This window comes from Hyperolius riggenbachi, chromosome 1, assembly GCF_040937935.1.
Source record: "Hyperolius riggenbachi isolate aHypRig1 chromosome 1, aHypRig1.pri, whole genome shotgun sequence".
Lineage (NCBI taxonomy): Eukaryota > Metazoa > Chordata > Amphibia > Anura > Hyperoliidae > Hyperolius > Hyperolius riggenbachi.
Window position 1 is genome coordinate 688,718,397 of NC_090646.1, and position 17,946 is coordinate 688,736,342.

Sequence of the window (17,946 nt, forward strand, 5' to 3'; positions counted from 1 at the left end):
GCCAGGGAAACCTTCCCCCAAGCATGCACCAGACGTTATAGGCTCAGCCAGGGAAACCTTCCCCCAAGCACGCACCAGACATTATAGGCTCAGCCAGGGAATCATTCCCCCAAGCATGCACCAGACGTTATAGGCTCAGCCAGGGAAACCTTCCCCCAAGCATGCACCAGACGTTATAGGCTCAGCCAGGGAAACCTTCCCCCAAGCACGCACCAGACGTTATAGGCTCAGCCAGGGAAACCTTCCCCCAAGCATGCACCAGACATTATAGGCTCAGCCAGGGAAACCTTCCCCCAAGCATGCACCAGACGTTATAGGCTCAGCCAGGGAAACCTTCCCCCAAGCACGCACCAGACGTTATAGGCTCAGCCAGGGAATCATTCCCCCAAGCACGCACCAGACGTTATAGGCTCAGCCAGGGAATCATTCCCCCAAGCATGCACCAGACGTTATAGGCTCAGCCAGGGAAACCTTCCCCCAAGCATGCACCAGACGTTATAGGCTCAGCCAGGGAATCATTCCCCCAAGCATGCACCAGACGTTATAGGCTCAGCCAGGGAAACCTTCCCCCAAGCACGCATCAGACATTATAGGCTCAGCCAGGGAAACCTTCCCCCAAGCACGCACCAGACGTTATAGGCTCAGCCAGGGAAACCTTTCCCCAAGCATGCACCAGACGTTATAGGCTCAGCCAGGGAATCATTCCCCCAAGCACGCACCAGACGTTATAGGCTCAGCCAGGGAAACCTTCCCCCAAGCATGCACCAGACGTTATAGGCTCAGCCAGGGAATCATTCCCCCAAGCATGCACCAGACGTTATAGGCTCAGCCAGGGAATCATTCCCCCAAGCATGCACCAGACGTTATAGGCTCAGCCAGGGAAACCTTCCCCCAAGCATGCACCAGACGTTATAGTCTCAGCCAGGGAATCATTCCCCCAAGCATGCACCAGACGTTATAGGCTCAGCCAGGGAATCATTCCCCCAAGCATGCACCAGACGTTATAGGCTCAGCCAGGGAAACCTTCCCCCAAGCATGCACCAGACGTTATAGGCTCAGCCAGGAAACCTTCCCCCAAGCACGCACCAGACGTTATAGGCTCAGCCAGGGAAACCTTCCCCCAAGCATGCACCAGACGTTATAGGCTCAGCCAGGTAAACCTTCCCCCAAGCACGCACCAGACGTTATAGGCTCAGCCAGGGAAACCTTCCCCCAAGCACGCACCAGACGTTATAGGCTCAGCCAGGGAAACCTTCCCCCAAGCATGCACCAGACGTTATAGGCTCAGCCAGGGAAACCTTCCCCCAAGCATGCACCAGACGTTATAGGCTCAGCCAGGGAAACCTTCCCCCAAGCATGCACCAGACGTTATAGGCTCAGCCAGGGAAACCTTCCCCCAAGCATGCACCAGACGTTATAGGCTCAGCCAGGGAATCATTCCCCCAAGCATGCACCAGACGTTATAGGCTCAGCCAGGGAATCATTCCCCCAAGCATGCACCAGACGTTATAGGCTCAGCCAGGGAAACCTTCCCCCAAGCACGCACCAGACGTTATAGGCTCAGCCAGGGAAACCTTCCCCCAAGCATGCACCAGACGTTATAGGCTCAGCCAGGGAAAACTTCCCCCAAGCACGCATCAGACATTATAGGCTCAGCCAGGGAAACCTTCCCCCAAGCATGCACCAGACATTATAGGCTCAGCCAGGGAAACCTTCCCCCAAGCATGCACCAGACGTTATAGGCTCTTCCAGGGAACCCCTCCTCCGAGGAACCACCAGACATTACAGGCTCTTCCAGGGAACCCCGCCCCAATGATCCACCAGCCATTATAAGCTCAGCCAGGGAACCACACCCCTAGGACCCACTAGATGTTATAAGCTCAGTCAGGGAACCCCTCACCTCATAACCCACCAGCCATTATAGGCTTAGCCAGGGAACCATTCCGCCTAGGACTCACCAGTCAACTATAGGCTCAGCCAGGGAAACCTTCCCCCAAGCATGCACCAGACGTTATAGGCTCAGCCAGGGAAACCTTCCCCCAAGCATGCACCAGACGTTATAGGCTCAGCCAGGGAATCATTCCCCCAAGCATGCACCAGACGTTATAGGCTCAGCCAGGGAAACCTTCCCCCAAGCACGCACCAGACGTTATAGGCTCAGCCAGGGAAACCTTCCCCCAAGCATGCACCAGACGTTATAGGCTCAGCCAGGGAAACCTTCCCCCAAGCACGCACCAGACGTTATAGGCTCTTCCAGGGAACCCCTCCTCCGAGGAACCACCAGACATTACAGGCTCTTCCAGGGAACCCCGCCCCAATGATCCACCAGCCATTATAAGCTCAGCCAGGGAACCACACCCCTAGGACCCACTAGATGTTATAAGCTCAGTCAGGGAACCCCTCACCTCATAACCCACCAGCCATTATAGGCTTAGCCAGGGAACCATTCCGCCTAGGACTCACCAGCCAACTATAGGCTCAGCCAGGGAATCATTCCCCCCAAACCTGCATCAGACATTATAGGCTCAGCCAGGGGACCCTTCCCCCAAGCACGCACCAGACATTATAGGCTCAGCCAGGGAAACCTTCCCCCAAGCACGCATCAGACGTTATAGGCTCAGCCAGGGGACCCCTCCCCCGAGGAACCACCAGACATTACAGGCTCTTCCAGGGAACCCCGCCCCAATGATCCACCAGCCATTATAAGCTCAGCCAGGGAACCACACCCCTAGGACCCACTAGATGTTATAAGCTCAGTCAGGGAACCCCTCACCTCATAACCCACCAGCCATTATAGGCTCAGCCAGGGGACCCTTCCCCCAAGCACGCACCAGACATTATAGGCTCAGCCAGGGGACCCATCCCCCAAGCACGCATCAGACGTTATAGGCTCAGCCAGGGAAACCTTCCCCCAAGCACGCATCAGACGTTATAGGCTCAGCCAGGGGACCCTTCCTTTGAGGAACCACCAGACATTAGAGAGCCAGCAAGGAAAACCCTCCCCAGAGGACCCACCAGCCGTTATAGGCTCAGCAACGAAACCCCTCCCCGAGGACTCACCAGATGTTATATCGTAAGGGAACCCAACCCCTGATAAACCACCAGCCAATAGGCTCAACAAGGGAAATCCTCCCCCAATGACACACCAGATGTTATAGGCTCAGCAAGGAAAATCCTCCTCTAAAACCCACCAGCCATTCCCAGTCAGCCCACCATCTACCTTGTGCTTACCTGCAGTCAGGTTCACCACGGAGGCGGTACCGGCTGTGATGGCATCTACCTGTGAATGGATCTCGTGTTTGGATTCATCCATCTTGTTCTTCCTCCAGGCCTTGGCTGCCTGTAATGGTGATAATCTGTGTGTCAGGCCAGTGTCTGGGGACATTGCGATGGTGTTACACCTTGCATTGTACTCACCGCATCTTGCCCGAGGGGTGGAAGAGTATCAAAGTCATCGAGGGTGGCCTGTGCTGCATTCACGGCATTCATGCTGGAGTTTATAGTACCGGTCAGAGCCTGCTGGGCTGAGGTCTGCAAGAAGAGAGCAGCCATGATCATTGTGAGGCTTTTCTCTGGACTGGAGATAAGGTAAGGTGAGAAGACATGGATGACCATGGGATATAGGCTGGAGATACTGAATGGTGAAAAGAAATGGAGGGCCATGGAACAGGCTGGTGATAAGGAATGGTGAGGAGAAGACATGGATGACATTAGGACAGGCTGATGATAAGGAATGGTGAGGAGAAGACATGGAGGACCATGGGATATAGCCTGGAGATACTGAATGGTGAGGAGAAAAGGAGGGCCATGGGACAGGCTGGTGATAAGGAATGGTGAGGAGAAGACATGGATGACATTAGGACAGGCTGATGATAAGGAATGGTGAGGAGAAGACATGGAGGACCATGGGATATAGGCTGGAGATACTGAATGGTGAGGAGAAGACATGGAGGGCCATGGGACAGGCTGGTGATACTGAATGGTGAGGAGAAGACATGGAGGACCATAGGACAGACTGGTGATACTGAATGGTGAGGAGAAGACATGGAGGACCATAGCACAGACTGGTGATAAGGAATGGTGAGAGGACATGGAGGACCATAGGAAAGGCTGCTGATAAGGAATGGTGAGGAGAAGACATGGAGGGCCATGGGACAGGCTGGTGATAAGGAACGGTGAGGAGAAGACATGGAGGACCATAGGACAAGCTGGGGATAAGGAATGGAGGACAATAGGACAGGCTGGTGATAAGGAATGGTGAGGAGAAGACATGGAGGACCATGGGATATAGGCTGGAGATACTGAATGGTGAGGAGAAGACGGAGGGCCATGGGACAGGCTGGTAATAAGGAATGGTGAGGAGAAGACATGGAGGACCATAGGAAAGGCTGGTGATAAGGAATGGTGAGGAGAAGACATGGAGGACATTAGGACAGGCTGATGATAAGGAATGGTGAGGAGAAGACATGGAGGACATTAGGACAGGCTGATGATAAGGAATGGTGAGGAGAAGACATGGAGGACAATGGGATAGGCTGGTGATAAGGAACCGTGAGGAGAAGACATGGTGGACAACGGGACAGGCTGGGGATAAGGAATGGTGATGAGAAGACATGGAGGACCATAGGACAGGCTGGGGATAAGGAATGGAGGACCATAGGACAGGCTGGTGAGAAGGAACGATGATGAGAAGACATGGAGGACCAAAGGACAGGCTGGTGATAAGGAACGGTGAGAAGACATGGAGGACAATGGGACAGGCTGGTGATAAGGAATGGTGAGGAGAAGACATGGAGGACCATGGGACAAACTGGTGATAAGGAATGGTGAGGAGAAGACATGGAGGACAGGCTGGTGATAAGGAACGGTGAGGAGAAGACATGGAGGACCATAGGACAAGGCTGGTGATAAGGAATGGTGATTAGAAGACATGGAGGACAACGGGACAGGCTGGTGATAAGGAATGGGGAGGAGAAGACATGGAGGACAGGCTGGTGATAAGGAACGGTGAGGAGAAGACATGGAGGACAATAGGGCAAGGCTGGTGATAAGGAATGGTGAGAAGACATGGAGGACAACGGGACAGGCTGGTGATAAGGAATAGTGAGGAGAAAATATGGAGGACTATGGGACAGGCTAGTGATAAGGAATGGCGAGGAGAAGACATGGAGGACCATAGGACAGGCTGGTGAAAAGGAATGGTGAGGAGAAGACATGGAGGACCATAGGACAGGCTGGTGATAAGGAATGGTGAGGAGAAGACATGGAGGACAATAGGACAAGGCTGGTGATAAGGAATGGTGAGTAGAAGACATGGAGGACAATAGGACAAGGCTGGTGATAAGGAATGGTGAGTAGAAGACATGGAGGACAACGGGACAGGCTGGTGATAAGGAATGGTGAGGAGAAAACATGGAGGACTATGGGACAGGCTAGTGATAAGGAATGGCGAGGAGAAGACATGGAGGACCATAGGACAGGCTGGTGATAAGGAATGGTGAAGAGAAGACATGGAGGACAATGGGACAGGCTGGTGATAAGGAATGGTGAGGAGAAGACATGGAGGACAACGGGACAGGATGGTGATAAGGAATGGTGAGGAGAAGACATGGAGGACCATAGGACAGGCTGGAGATGAGGAATGGTGAGGAGAAGACATGGAGGACCATAGGACAGGCTGGTGATAAGGAACGGTGAAGAGAAGACATGGAGGACAATGGGACAGGCTGGTGATAAGGAATGGTGAGGAGAAGACATGGAGGACAACGGGACAGGCTGGTGATAAGGAATGGTGAGGAGAAGACATGGAGGACCATAGGACAGGCTGGAGATGAGGAATGGTGAGGAGAAGACATGGAGGACCATAGGACAGGCTGGTGATAAGGAACGGTGAGGAGAAGACATGGAGGACCATAGGACAGGCTGGAGATGAGGAATGGTGAGGAGAAGACATGGAGGACCATAGGACAGGCTGGTGATAAGGAACGGTGAGGAGAAGACATGGAGGACAATGGGACAGGCTGATTGATTTCAGGTAGGTGGTACCAACACTACAGAAAGCTGGACGACCTACAATAATTGACAAAGAGGTGGTCACAAAGTGAGGAACCCTCCAGTCTGAGACAGTGGTGCGCCTTACCAGCGGTGGCATGTGTCCCCAGTGCATCTGTCCGCTGGTGATCTGCTGCTGCGCCTGAGGCATGGATCCAACCTGGAAATTCTCAGGACCTCCAGCCCCAGATCGCATGATTGCCGGAAGAGCCACCGACCCATGTTCCACCTTTCCCACCGTGTTGAACTGTTGCTGGAGGAGGGTGGACCTGCGAGAGAGGATGGAGAATAGTGAAGCTCAGCGCAGGACATGCAATGACATCCACACATGGAAAATAGCAAGGCAAGATCATTATTACTAGCATAACGTCACCTGTGTCGGGCAATACTGAAGGCTGACCTGGGCAAGTCACAGAGGGGAATGTATAGTGACATACAGCAGATAGGAAACCAGTGTGACAATACCTTATTGTACTGTGAAAGAGTAATTGTCTCATGAGACAAGGAAGTGACATAACATTAGAAGCCCCTCCCTCTGATCTCCAAGAAATGAGCGCGGAAGTGACAAAACATTAGATGCCCCTCCCTCTGATCTCCCATCATGCAGCCAAGAAGTGACAACATTAGAAGCCCCTCCCTCTGATCTCTCATCAGACAGCCCGGAAGTGACAAAACATTAGATGCCCCTCCCTCTGATCTCCCATCAGACAGCCCGGAAGTGACATTAGAAGCCTCTCCCTCTGATCTCCCATCAGGCAGCCCGGAAGTGACATTAGAAGCCCCTCCCTCTGATCTCCCATCAGACAGCCCAGAAGTGACATTAGAAGCCCCTCCCTCTGATCTCCCATCAGACAGCCCAGAAGTGACATTAGAAGCCCCTCCCTCTGATCTCCCATCAGACAGCCCAGAAGTGACATTAGAAGCACCTCCCTCTGATCTCCCAGAAGACAGCCCGGGACTGACATTAGAAGCCCCTCCCTCTGATCTCCCATCAGGCAGCCCGGAAGTGACATTAGAAGCCCCTCCCTCTGATCTCCAAGAAGACAGCCCGGGACTGACATTAGAAGCCCCTCCCTCTGATCTCCAAGAAGACAGCCCGGGACTGACATTAGAAGCCCCTTCCTCTGATCTCCCATCAGGCAGCCCAGAAGTGACATTAGAAGCCCCTCCCTCTGATCTCCCATCAGACAGCCCGGAAGTGACATTAGAAGCCCCTCCCTCTGATCTCCCATCAGACAGCCCGGAAGTGACATTAGAAGCCTCTCCCTCTGATTACCCATCAGGCAGCCCGGATGTGACATAAGAAGCCCCTCCCTCTGATTACCCATAAGACACCCCAGAAGTGGCACAACATTAGAAGCCCCTCCCCCAGTCTCCCATGAAGTAGCCCAGAAATGAAACACTGTAAGTCATCAGAGCATCTTACTTCTTGGGTGATACGGAATCCTCCAGCATAGTCGATTCTTCATCTCCCTCCAAACCAAAATGGTCTTTACTTTTTTTCTATAAAGAAAGAAATGGAGCCGTAAAGGGTTAATGCCAACATCAAAGACATCACATGAACGGAAAACAGACAACCTCAATCCCTGAAAAACTGATCAGCTTTGCCTAACGCAAAGAGATGTGAGAGCTGGCATAGTTTCGCCGGCGGAGGGGCGGAGGCTTGGGCCGGCGGAGGGGCGGAGGCTTGGGCCGGCGGAGGGGCAGAGGCTTGGGCCGGCGGAGGGGCAGAGGCTTGGGCCGGCGGAGGGGCAGAGGCTTGGGCCGGCGGAGGGGCAGAGGCTTGGGCCGGCGGAGGGGCAGAGGCTTGGGCCGGCGGAGGGGCAGAGGCTTGGGCCGGCGGAGGGGCAGAGGCTTGGGCCGGCGGAGGGGCAGAGGCTTGGGCCGGCGGAGGGGCAGAGGCTTGGGCCGGCGGAGGGGCAGAGGCTTGGGCCGGCGGAGGGGCAGAGGCTTGGGCCGGCGGAGGGGCGGAGGCTTGGGCCGGCGGAGGGGCGGAGGCTTGGGCCGGCGGAGGGGCGGAGGCTTGGGCCGGCGGAGGGGCGGAGGCTTGGGCCGGCGGAGGGGCGGAGGCTTGGGCCGGCGGAGGGGCGGAGGCTTGGGCCGGCGGAGGGGCGGAGGCTTGGGCCGGCGGAGGGGCGGAGGCTTGGGCCGGCGGAGGGGCGGAGGCTTGGGCCGGCGGAGGGGCGGAGGCTTGGGCCGGCGGAGGGGCGGAGGCTTGGGCCGGCGGAGGGGCGGAGGCTTGGGCCGGCGGAGGGGCGGAGGCTTGGGCCGGCGGAGGGGCGGAGGCTTGGGCCGGCGGAGGGGCGGAGGCTTGGGCCGGCGGAGGGGCGGAGGCTTGGGCCGGCGGAGGGGCGGAGGCTTGGGCCGGCGGAGGGGCGGAGGCTTGGGCCGGCGGAGGGGCGGAGGCTTGGTCCGGCGGAGGGGCGGAGGCTTGGGCCGGCGGAGGGGCGGAGGCTTGGGCCGGCGGAGGGGCGGAGGCTTGGGCCGGCGGAGGGGCGGAGGCTTGGGCCGGCGGAGGGGCGGAGGCTTGGGCCGGCGGAGGGGCGGAGGCTTGGGCCGGTAGGGGAGGGGCGGAGGCTTTGGCGGGGGAGAGGGGCGGAGGCTTGGGCGGGGGGCGGAGGCTTGGGCGGGGGGCGGAGGCTTGGGCGGAGGCTTGGGCGGGGGGGAGGGGCGGAGGCTTGGGCGGGGGAGGCTTGGGCGGGGGGGAGGGGCGAAGGCTTGGGCGGGGGGAGGGGCGGAGGCTTGGGCGGGGGGGAGGCTTGGGGCGGGGGGGAGGGGCGGAGGCTTGGGCGGGGGGGAGGCTTACGCGGGGGGAAAGCCGGAGGATTACGCCGGGGGAAGGCCGGAGGATTACGCCGGGGGAAGGCCGGAGGATTACGCCGGGGGAAGGCCGGAGGATTACGCCGGGGGAAGGCCGGAGGATTACGCCGGGGGAAGGCCGGAGGATTACGCCGGGGGAAGGCCGGAGGATTACGCCGGGGGAAGGCCGGAGGATTACGCCGGGGGAAGGCCGGAGGATTACGCCGGGGGAAGGCCGGAGGATTACGCCGGGGGAAGGCCGGAGGATTACGCCGGGGGAAGGCCGGAGGATTACGCCGGGGGAAGGCCGGAGGATTACGCCGGGGGAAGGCCGGAGGATTACGCCGGGGGAAGGCCGGAGGATTACGCCGGGGGAAGGCCGGAGGATTACGCCGGGGGAAGGCCGGAGGATTACGCCGGGGGAAGGCCGGAGGATTACGCCGGGGGAAGTCCGGAGGATTACGCCGGGGGAAGTCCGGAGGATTACGCCGGGGGAAGGCCGGAGGATTACGCCGGGGGAAGGCCGGAGGATTACGCCGGGGGAAGGCCGGAGGATTACGCCGGGGGAAGGCCGGAGGATTACGCCGGGGGAAGGCCGGAGGATTACGCCGGGGGAAGGCCGGAGGATTACGCCGGGGGAAGGCCGGAGGATTACGCCGGGGGAAGGCCGGAGAATTACGCCGGGGGAAGGCCGGAGAATTACGCCGGGGGAAGGCCGGAGAATTACGCCGGGGGAAGGCCGGAGAATTACGCCGGGGGAAGGCCGGAGAATTACGCCGGGGGAAGGCCGGAGAATTACGCCGGGGGAAGGCCGGAGGATTACGCCGGGGGAAGGCCGGAGGATTACGCCGGGGGAAGGGTGCAGGATTACGCCGGGGGAAGGGCAGAGGATTACGTCAGGGGAAGGGCAGAGGATTACGTCAGGGGAAGGGCAGAGGATTACGTCAGGGGAAGGGCAGAGGATTACGTCAGGGGAAGGGCAGAGGATTACGTCAGGGGAAGGGCAGAGGATTACGTCAGGGGAAGGGCAGAGGATTACGTCAGGGGAAGGGCGCAGGATTACGATTATATCAGGAGAAGGCCCGCCCCGCATTTCCTGACATATGCTGGGAGAAAGACAATTGTGGGCTATGAAGAAGCTATTTTACCATAAGCAGCTCCAAAAACTGCCCATTCATCTACTTACAATGGGAGACAGACAAATGCAGGATATGAGAAAGCTGTAGGACAAGAGGTAACCCCCAGACACCACCCCCACCCACACCAGGGAAAAATACAGATCTTCAGAAATCACCTTTTTCAGGATGATGTCAATGTATCCAGCAATGAGCTGAGCGATCTGCTCCCCTTCTGTGGTCTGCACCGAGTAATACCCGTCCTGGTAGTCTCCGAAGTCCTGTGAAAAGAAATGTATGAGATAAATACAGACTGCTGGACCCCGAGAAGTCCACAGCCGGTGCAGCCAACTCACCAATGTGAAGCTCTTCGGAGAGGCAGCCCAGCGCTTGATGTTGGTAAGGTTCCACTCTTGAATAACTTCCTTGGTCTTTTCATCCACTCTCATTACACACTCCTTGGTGATGCCAAGCAGCCGTGGTACCAGCTTGTTCTTCCCTTTCATCTTTTCCTGGAAGAAGAGACAACATCCAAAGTAAGATGTCCTGAAGTGTAGAGTCTAATTTCCCAGTCAAAGCCCAGAAAGACCACCTGAAAGGGAGGACCAGATCGGTGCCATCTCCCAAACCAACCTATACCTTCCTCACCATCACCAGTATGAAGACACCGTGCCTGGGGTAATATCATCTGAAAGGCAGGAAAGATCTAAGCCAACATCTCCCAAACCAACCTATACCTTCCTCACCATCACCAGTATGAAGACACCGTGCATGGGGTAATATCACCTGAAAGGCAGGCCCAGATCTAAGCCAACATCTCCCAAACCAACCTATACCTTCCTCACCATCACCAGTATGAAGACACCGTGCCTGGGGTAATATCACCTGAAAGGCAGAACCAGATCGGTGCCAACATCTCCCAAACCAACCTATACCTTCCTCACCATCACCAGTAAGAAGACACTGTGCCTGGGGTAATATCACCTGAAAGGCAGGAGCAGATCGGTGCCAACATCTCCCAAACCAACCTATACCTTCCTCACCATAACCAGTATGAAGACACCGTGCCTGGGGTTAATATCACCTGAAAGGCAGGCCCAGATCTAAGACAACATCTCCCAAACCAACCTATACCTTCCTCACCATCACCAGTATGAAGACACCGTGCCTGGGGTAAGATCACCTGAAAGGCAGGACTAGATCTGTGCCAACATCTCCCAAACCAACCTATACCTTCCTCACCATCACCAGTAAGAAGACACTGTGCCTGGGGTAATATCACCTGAAAGGCAGGACCAGATCTGTGCCAACATCTCCCAAACCAACCTATACCTTCCTCACCATCACCAGTATGAAGACACCGTGCCTGGGGTAATATCACCTGAAAGGCACGACCAGATCTGTGCCAACATCTCCCAAACCAACCTATACCTTCCTCACCATTACCAGTATGAAGACACCGTGCCTGGGGTAATATCACCTGAAAGGCAGGCCCAGATCTAAGCCAACATCTCCCAAACCAACCTATACCTTCCTCACCATCACCAGTATGAAGACACCGTGCCTGGGGTAATATCACCTGAAAGGCAGGACCAGATCGGTGCCAACATCTTCCAAACCAACCTATACCTTCCTCACCATCACCAGTATGAAGACACTGTGCCTGAGGTAATATCACCTGAAAGGCAGGACCAGATCTAAGCCAACATCTCCCAAACCAACCTATACCTTCCTCACCATCACCAGTAAGAAGACACTGTGCCTGGGGTAATATCACCTGAAACGCAGGAGCAGATCTGTGCCAATATCTCCCAAACCAACCTATACCTTCCTCACCATAACCAGTATGAAAACACCGTGCCTGGGGTAATATCACCTGAAAGGCAGGCCCAGATCTAAGCCAACATCTCCCAAACCAACCTATACCTTCCTCACCATCACCAGTATGAAGACACCGTGCCTGGGGTAAGATCACCTGAAAGGCAGGACTAGATCTGTGCCAACATCTCCCAAACCAACCTATACCTTCCTCACCATCACCAGTAAGAAGACACTGTGCCTGGGGTAATATCACCTGAAAGGCAGGACCAAATCTGTGCCAACATCTCCCAAACCAACCTATACCTTCCTCACCATCACCAGTATGAAGACACCGTGCCTGGGATAATATCACCTGAAAGGCACGACCAGATCTGTGCCAACATCTCCCAAACCAACCTATACCTTCCTCACCATCACCAGTATGAAGACACCGTGCCTGGGGTAATATCACCTGAAAGGCAGGACCAGATCTGTGCCAACATCTCCCAAACCAACCTATACCTTCCTCACCATCACCAGTATGAAGACACCGTGCCTGGGGTAAGATCACCTGAAAGGCACGACCAGATCTGTGCCAACATCTCCCAAACCAACCTATACCTTCCTCACCATTACCAGTATGAAGACACCGTGCCTGGGGTAATATCACCTGAAAGGCAGGACCAGATCGGTGCCAACATCTCCCAAACCAACCTATACCTTCCTCACCATCACCAGTATGAAGACACTGTGCCTGGGGTAATATCACCTGAAAGGCAAGACCAGATCTAAGCCAACATCTCCCAAACCAACCTATACCTTCCTCACCATCACCAGTAAGAAGACACTGTGCCTGGGGTAATATCACCTGAAACGCAGGAGCAGATCTGTGCCAACATCTCCCAAACCAACCTATACCTTCCTCACCATAACCAGTATGAAGACACCGTGCCTGGGGTAATATCACCTGAAAGGCAGGCCCAGATCTAAGCCAACATCTCCCAAACCAACCTATACCTTCCTCACCATCACCAGTATGAAGACACCGTGCCTGGGGTAAGATCACCTGAAAGGCAGGACTAGATCTGTGCCAACATCTCCCAAACCAACCTATACCTTCCTAACCATCACCAGTAAGAAGACACTGTGCCTGGGGTAATATCACCTGAAAGGCAGGACCAAATCTGTGCCAACATCTCCCAAACCAACCTATACCTTCCTCACCATCACCAGTATGAAGACACCGTGCCTGGGATAATATCACCTGAAAGGCACGACCAGATCTGTGCCAACATCTCCCAAACCAACCTATACCTTCCTCACCATCACCAGTATGAAGACACCGTGCCTGGTGTAATATCACCTGAAAGGCAGGACCAGATCGGTGCCAAGATCACCCAAACGAACCTATACCTTCCTCACCATCACCAGTATGAAGACACCGTGCCTAGGGTAATATCACCTGAAAGGCAGGACTAGATCGGTGCCAACATCTCCCAAACCAACCTATACCTTCCTCACCATAACCAGTATGAAGACACCGTGCCTGGGGTAATATCACCTGAAAGGCAGGCCCAGATCTAAGCCAACATCTCCCAAACCAACCTATACCTTCCTCACCATCACCAGTATGAAGACACCGTGCCTGGGGTAATATCACCTGAAAGGCAGGACTAGATCTGTGCCAACATCTCCCAAACCAACCTATACCTTCCTCACCATCACCAGTATGAAGACACTGTGCCTGGGGTAATATCACCTGAAAGGCAGGAACAGATCTGTGCCAACATCTCCCAAACCAACCTATACCTTCCTCACCATCACCAGTATGAAGACACCGTGCCTGGTGTAATATCACCTGAAAGGCAGGACCAGATTGGTGCCAAGATCACCCAAACCAACCTATACCTTCCTCACCATCACCAGTATGAAGACACCGTGCCTGGGGTAATATCACCTGAAAGGCAGGACTAGATCTGTGCCAACATCTCCCAAACCAACCTATACCTTCCTCACCATCACCAGTATGAAGACACTGTGCCTGGGGTAATATCACCTGAAAGGCAGGACCAGATCTAAGCCAACATCTCCCAAACCAACCTATACCTTCCTCACCATCACCAGTATGAAGACACCGTGCCTGGGGTAATATCACCTGAAAGGCAGGAACAGATCTGTGCCAACATCTCCCAAACCAACCTATACCTTCCTCACCATCACCAGTATGAAGACACTGTGCCTGGGGTAATATCACCTGAAAGGCAGGACCAGATCTGTGCCAACATCTCCCAAACCAACTTATACCTTCCTCACCATAACCAGTATGAAGAAACAGTGCCTGGGGTAATATCACCTGAAAGGCAGGACCAGATCTGTGCCAACATCTCCCAAACCAACCTACACCTTCCTCACCATAACCAGTATGAAGACACTGTGCCTGGGGTAATATCACCTGAAAGGCAGGACCAGATCTGTGCCAACATCTCCCAAACCAACCTATACCTTGCTCACCATAACCAGTATGAAGACACTGTGCCTGGGGTAATATCACCTGAAAGGCAGGACCAGATGTAAGACAATTATCTCCCAAACCAACCTATACCTTCCTCACCATAACCAGTATGAAGACACTGTGCCTGGGGTAATATCACCTGAAAGGCAGGACCAGATCTGAGCCAACATCTCCCAAACCAACCTATACCTTCCTCACCATCACCAGTATGAAGACACTGTGCCTGGGGTAATATCACCTGAAAGGCAGGACCAGATCTAAGACAATTATCTCCCAAATCAACCTATACCTTCCTCACCATCACCAGTATGAAGACACTGTGCCTGGGGAAATATCACCTGAAAGGCAGGAAGAGATCTGTGCCAACATCTCCCAAACCAACCTATACCTTCCTCACCATAACCAGTATGAAGACACCGTGCCTGGGGCAATATCACCTGAAAGGCAGGACCAGATCGGTGCCAACATCTCCCAAACCAACCTATACCTTCCTCACCATCACCAGTATGAAGACACTGTGCCTGGGGTAATATCACCTGAAAGGCAGGACCAGATCGGTGCCAACATCTCCCAAACCAACCTATACCTTCCTCACCATCACCAGTATGAAGACACTGTGCCTGGGGTAATATCACCTGAAAGGCAGGACCAGATCTAAGCCAACATCTCCCAAACCAACCTATACGTTCCTCACCATCACCAGTAAGAAGACACTGTGCCTGGGGTAATATCACCTGAAAGGCAGGAGCAGATCTGTTCCAACATCTCCCAAACCAACCTATACCTTCCTCACCATAACCAGTATGAAGACACCGTGCCTGGGGTTATTATCACCTGAAAGGCAGGCCCAGATCTAAAACAACATCTCCCAAACCAACCTATACCTTCCTCACCATCACCAGTATGAAGACACCGTGCCTGGGGTAAGATCACCTGAAAGGCAGGACCAGATCTGTGCCAACATCTCCCAAACCAACCTATACCTTCCTCACCATCACCAGTAAGAAGACACTGTGCCTGGGGTAATATCACCTGAAAGGCAGGACCAGATCTGTGCCAACATCTCCCAAACCAACCTATACCTTCCTCACCATCACCAGTATGAAGACACCGTGCCTGGGGTAAGATCACCTGAAAGGCACGACCAGATCTGTGCCAACATCTCCCAAACCAACCTATACCTTCCTCACCATTACCAGTATGAAGACACCGTGCCTGGGGTAATATCACCTGAAAGGCAGGACCAGATCGGTGCCAACATCTCCCAAACCAACCTATACCTTCCTCACCATCACCAGTATGAAGACACTGTGCCTGGGGTAATATCACCTGAAAGGCAAGACCAGATCTAAGCCAACATCTCCCAAACCAACCTATACCTTCCTCACCATCACCAGTAAGAAGACACTGTGCCTGGGGTAATATCACCTGAAACGCAGGAGCAGATCTGTGCCAACATCTCCCAAACCAACCTATACCTTCCTCACCATAACCAGTATGAAGACACCGTGCCTGGGGTAATATCACCTGAAAGGCAGGCCCAGATCTAAGCCAACATCTCCCAAACCAACCTATACCTTCCTCACCATCACCAGTATGAAGACACCGTGCCTGGGGTAAGATCACCTGAAAGGCAGGACTAGATCTGTGCCAACATCTCCCAAACCAACCTATACCTTCCTAACCATCACCAGTAAGAAGACACTGTGCCTGGGGTAATATCACCTGAAAGGCAGGACCAAATCTGTGCCAACATCTCCCAAACCAACCTATACCTTCCTCACCATCACCAGTATGAAGACACCGTGCCTGGGATAATATCACCTGAAAGGCACGACCAGATCTGTGCCAACATCTCCCAAACCAACCTATACCTTCCTCACCATCACCAGTATGAAGACACCGTGCCTGGTGTAATATCACCTGAAAGGCAGGACCAGATCGGTGCCAAGATCACCCAAACGAACCTATACCTTCCTCACCATCACCAGTATGAAGACACCGTGCCTAGGGTAATATCACCTGAAAGGCAGGACTAGATCGGTGCCAACATCTCCCAAACCAACCTATACCTTCCTCACCATCACCAGTAAGAAGACACTGTGCCTGGGGTAATATCACCTGAAAGGCAGGACCAGATCTGTGCCAACATCTCCCAAACCAACCTATACCTTCCTCACCATCACCAGTATGAACACACCGTGCCTGGTGTAATATCACCTGAAAGGCAGGACCAGATCGGTGCCAAGATCACCCAAACCAACCTATACCTTCCTCACCATCACCAGTATGAAGACACCGTGCCTGGGGTAATATCACCTGAAAGGCAGGACTAGATCTGTGCCAACATCTCCCAAACCAACCTATACCTTCCTCACCATCACCAGTATGAAGACACTGTGCCTGGGGTAATATCACCTGAAAGGCAGGACCGGATCTAAGCCAACATCTCCCAAACCAACCTATACCTTCCTCACCATCACCAGTATGAAGACACTGTGCCTGGGGTAATATCACCTGAAAGGCAGGACCAGATCTGTGCCAACATCTCCCAAACCAACCTATACCTTCCTCACCATAACCAGTATGAAGAAACAGTGCCTGGGGTAATATCACCTGAAAGGCAGGACCAGATCTGTGCCAACATCTCCCAAACCAACCTACACCTTCCTCACCATAACCAGTATGAAGACACTGTGCCTGGGGTAAGATCACCTGAAAGGCAGGAAGAGATCTGTGCCAACATCTCCCAAACCAACCTATACCTTCCTCACCATCACCAGTATGAAGACACCGTGCCTGGTGTAATATCACCTGAAAGGCAGGACCAGATCGGTGCCAAGATCACCCAAACCAACCTATACCTTCCTCACCATCACCAGTATGAAGACACTGTGCCTGGGGTAATATCACCTGAAAGGCAGGAACAGATCTGTGCCAACATCTCCCAAACCAACCTATACCTTCCTCACCATCACCAGTAAGAAGACACCGTGCCCAGGGAAGAACCACAAACACCACAACAGTTTGGTGGACATGAGCAAACCACGTCGGGGTGTAAGACCCAATTTGCCTGTCTGTAACTGTGTTGTCTCCTCACTGTCACCAGTAAAGGTCATTAGGTTGAACTCCGGTGGCCAGTGTGTGTTTGCAAGTCTGTGCCCGGGTTTAAAGCTGGTGGTCCTTTTTACACCGCGAGTTCCCGCGAGTCAAATGAGCACTATGGGAGCTCGGACAATTCTATGTCGTTAGGAGCAGATCTATCCCCACCAACCGATCCCTTCCTCACCTTCACCAGGAAGAAGGAGACGCCATAGGTCTTCAGAGAGCGTGCCAGCTTCACATAGCGCACCTTGGCCTCAATCTCACTCATGTTGCCACACTGCTTATGGGCCTGTGGAAAGGGAGAGAGAAGATCATGACACACCACACGAACCAGACACCAGTGCTGGAACATAGGACCTGTGATAATGCTCACTACAGGCAGTCCTCGTCTATCTCACCACACAGTACACCCACCAGCAACACACGAGAGACACACAGTACACTCACACCCACCAGCAACACACGAGAGACACACAGTACACACACACCCACCAGCAACACACCAGAGACACACAGTACACACACACCCACCAGCAACACACCAGAGACACACAGTACACACAC

The 17,946-nt window shown here is 54.1% G+C and overlaps 1 protein-coding gene across 1 annotated transcript in view; it reads right to left on the reverse strand.

The window, feature by feature from the left end:
- Nucleotides 1-17,946, reverse strand: part of TLN1 (talin 1) — a 325,769-nt gene that overhangs the window by 186,964 nt on the left and 120,859 nt on the right. The window contains exons 9-15 of the mRNA XM_068265810.1: nucleotides 17,567-17,671; nucleotides 10,322-10,477; nucleotides 10,145-10,246; nucleotides 7,478-7,554; nucleotides 6,140-6,320; nucleotides 3,418-3,531; nucleotides 3,232-3,340 (exon numbers count right to left, since the gene is read on the reverse strand). Of these exons, the coding sequence (XP_068121911.1) occupies nucleotides 3,232-3,340; nucleotides 3,418-3,531; nucleotides 6,140-6,320; nucleotides 7,478-7,554; nucleotides 10,145-10,246; nucleotides 10,322-10,477; nucleotides 17,567-17,671 (844 nt within the window). The remainder of the gene's footprint in view (nucleotides 1-3,231; nucleotides 3,341-3,417; nucleotides 3,532-6,139; nucleotides 6,321-7,477; nucleotides 7,555-10,144; nucleotides 10,247-10,321; nucleotides 10,478-17,566; nucleotides 17,672-17,946) is intronic.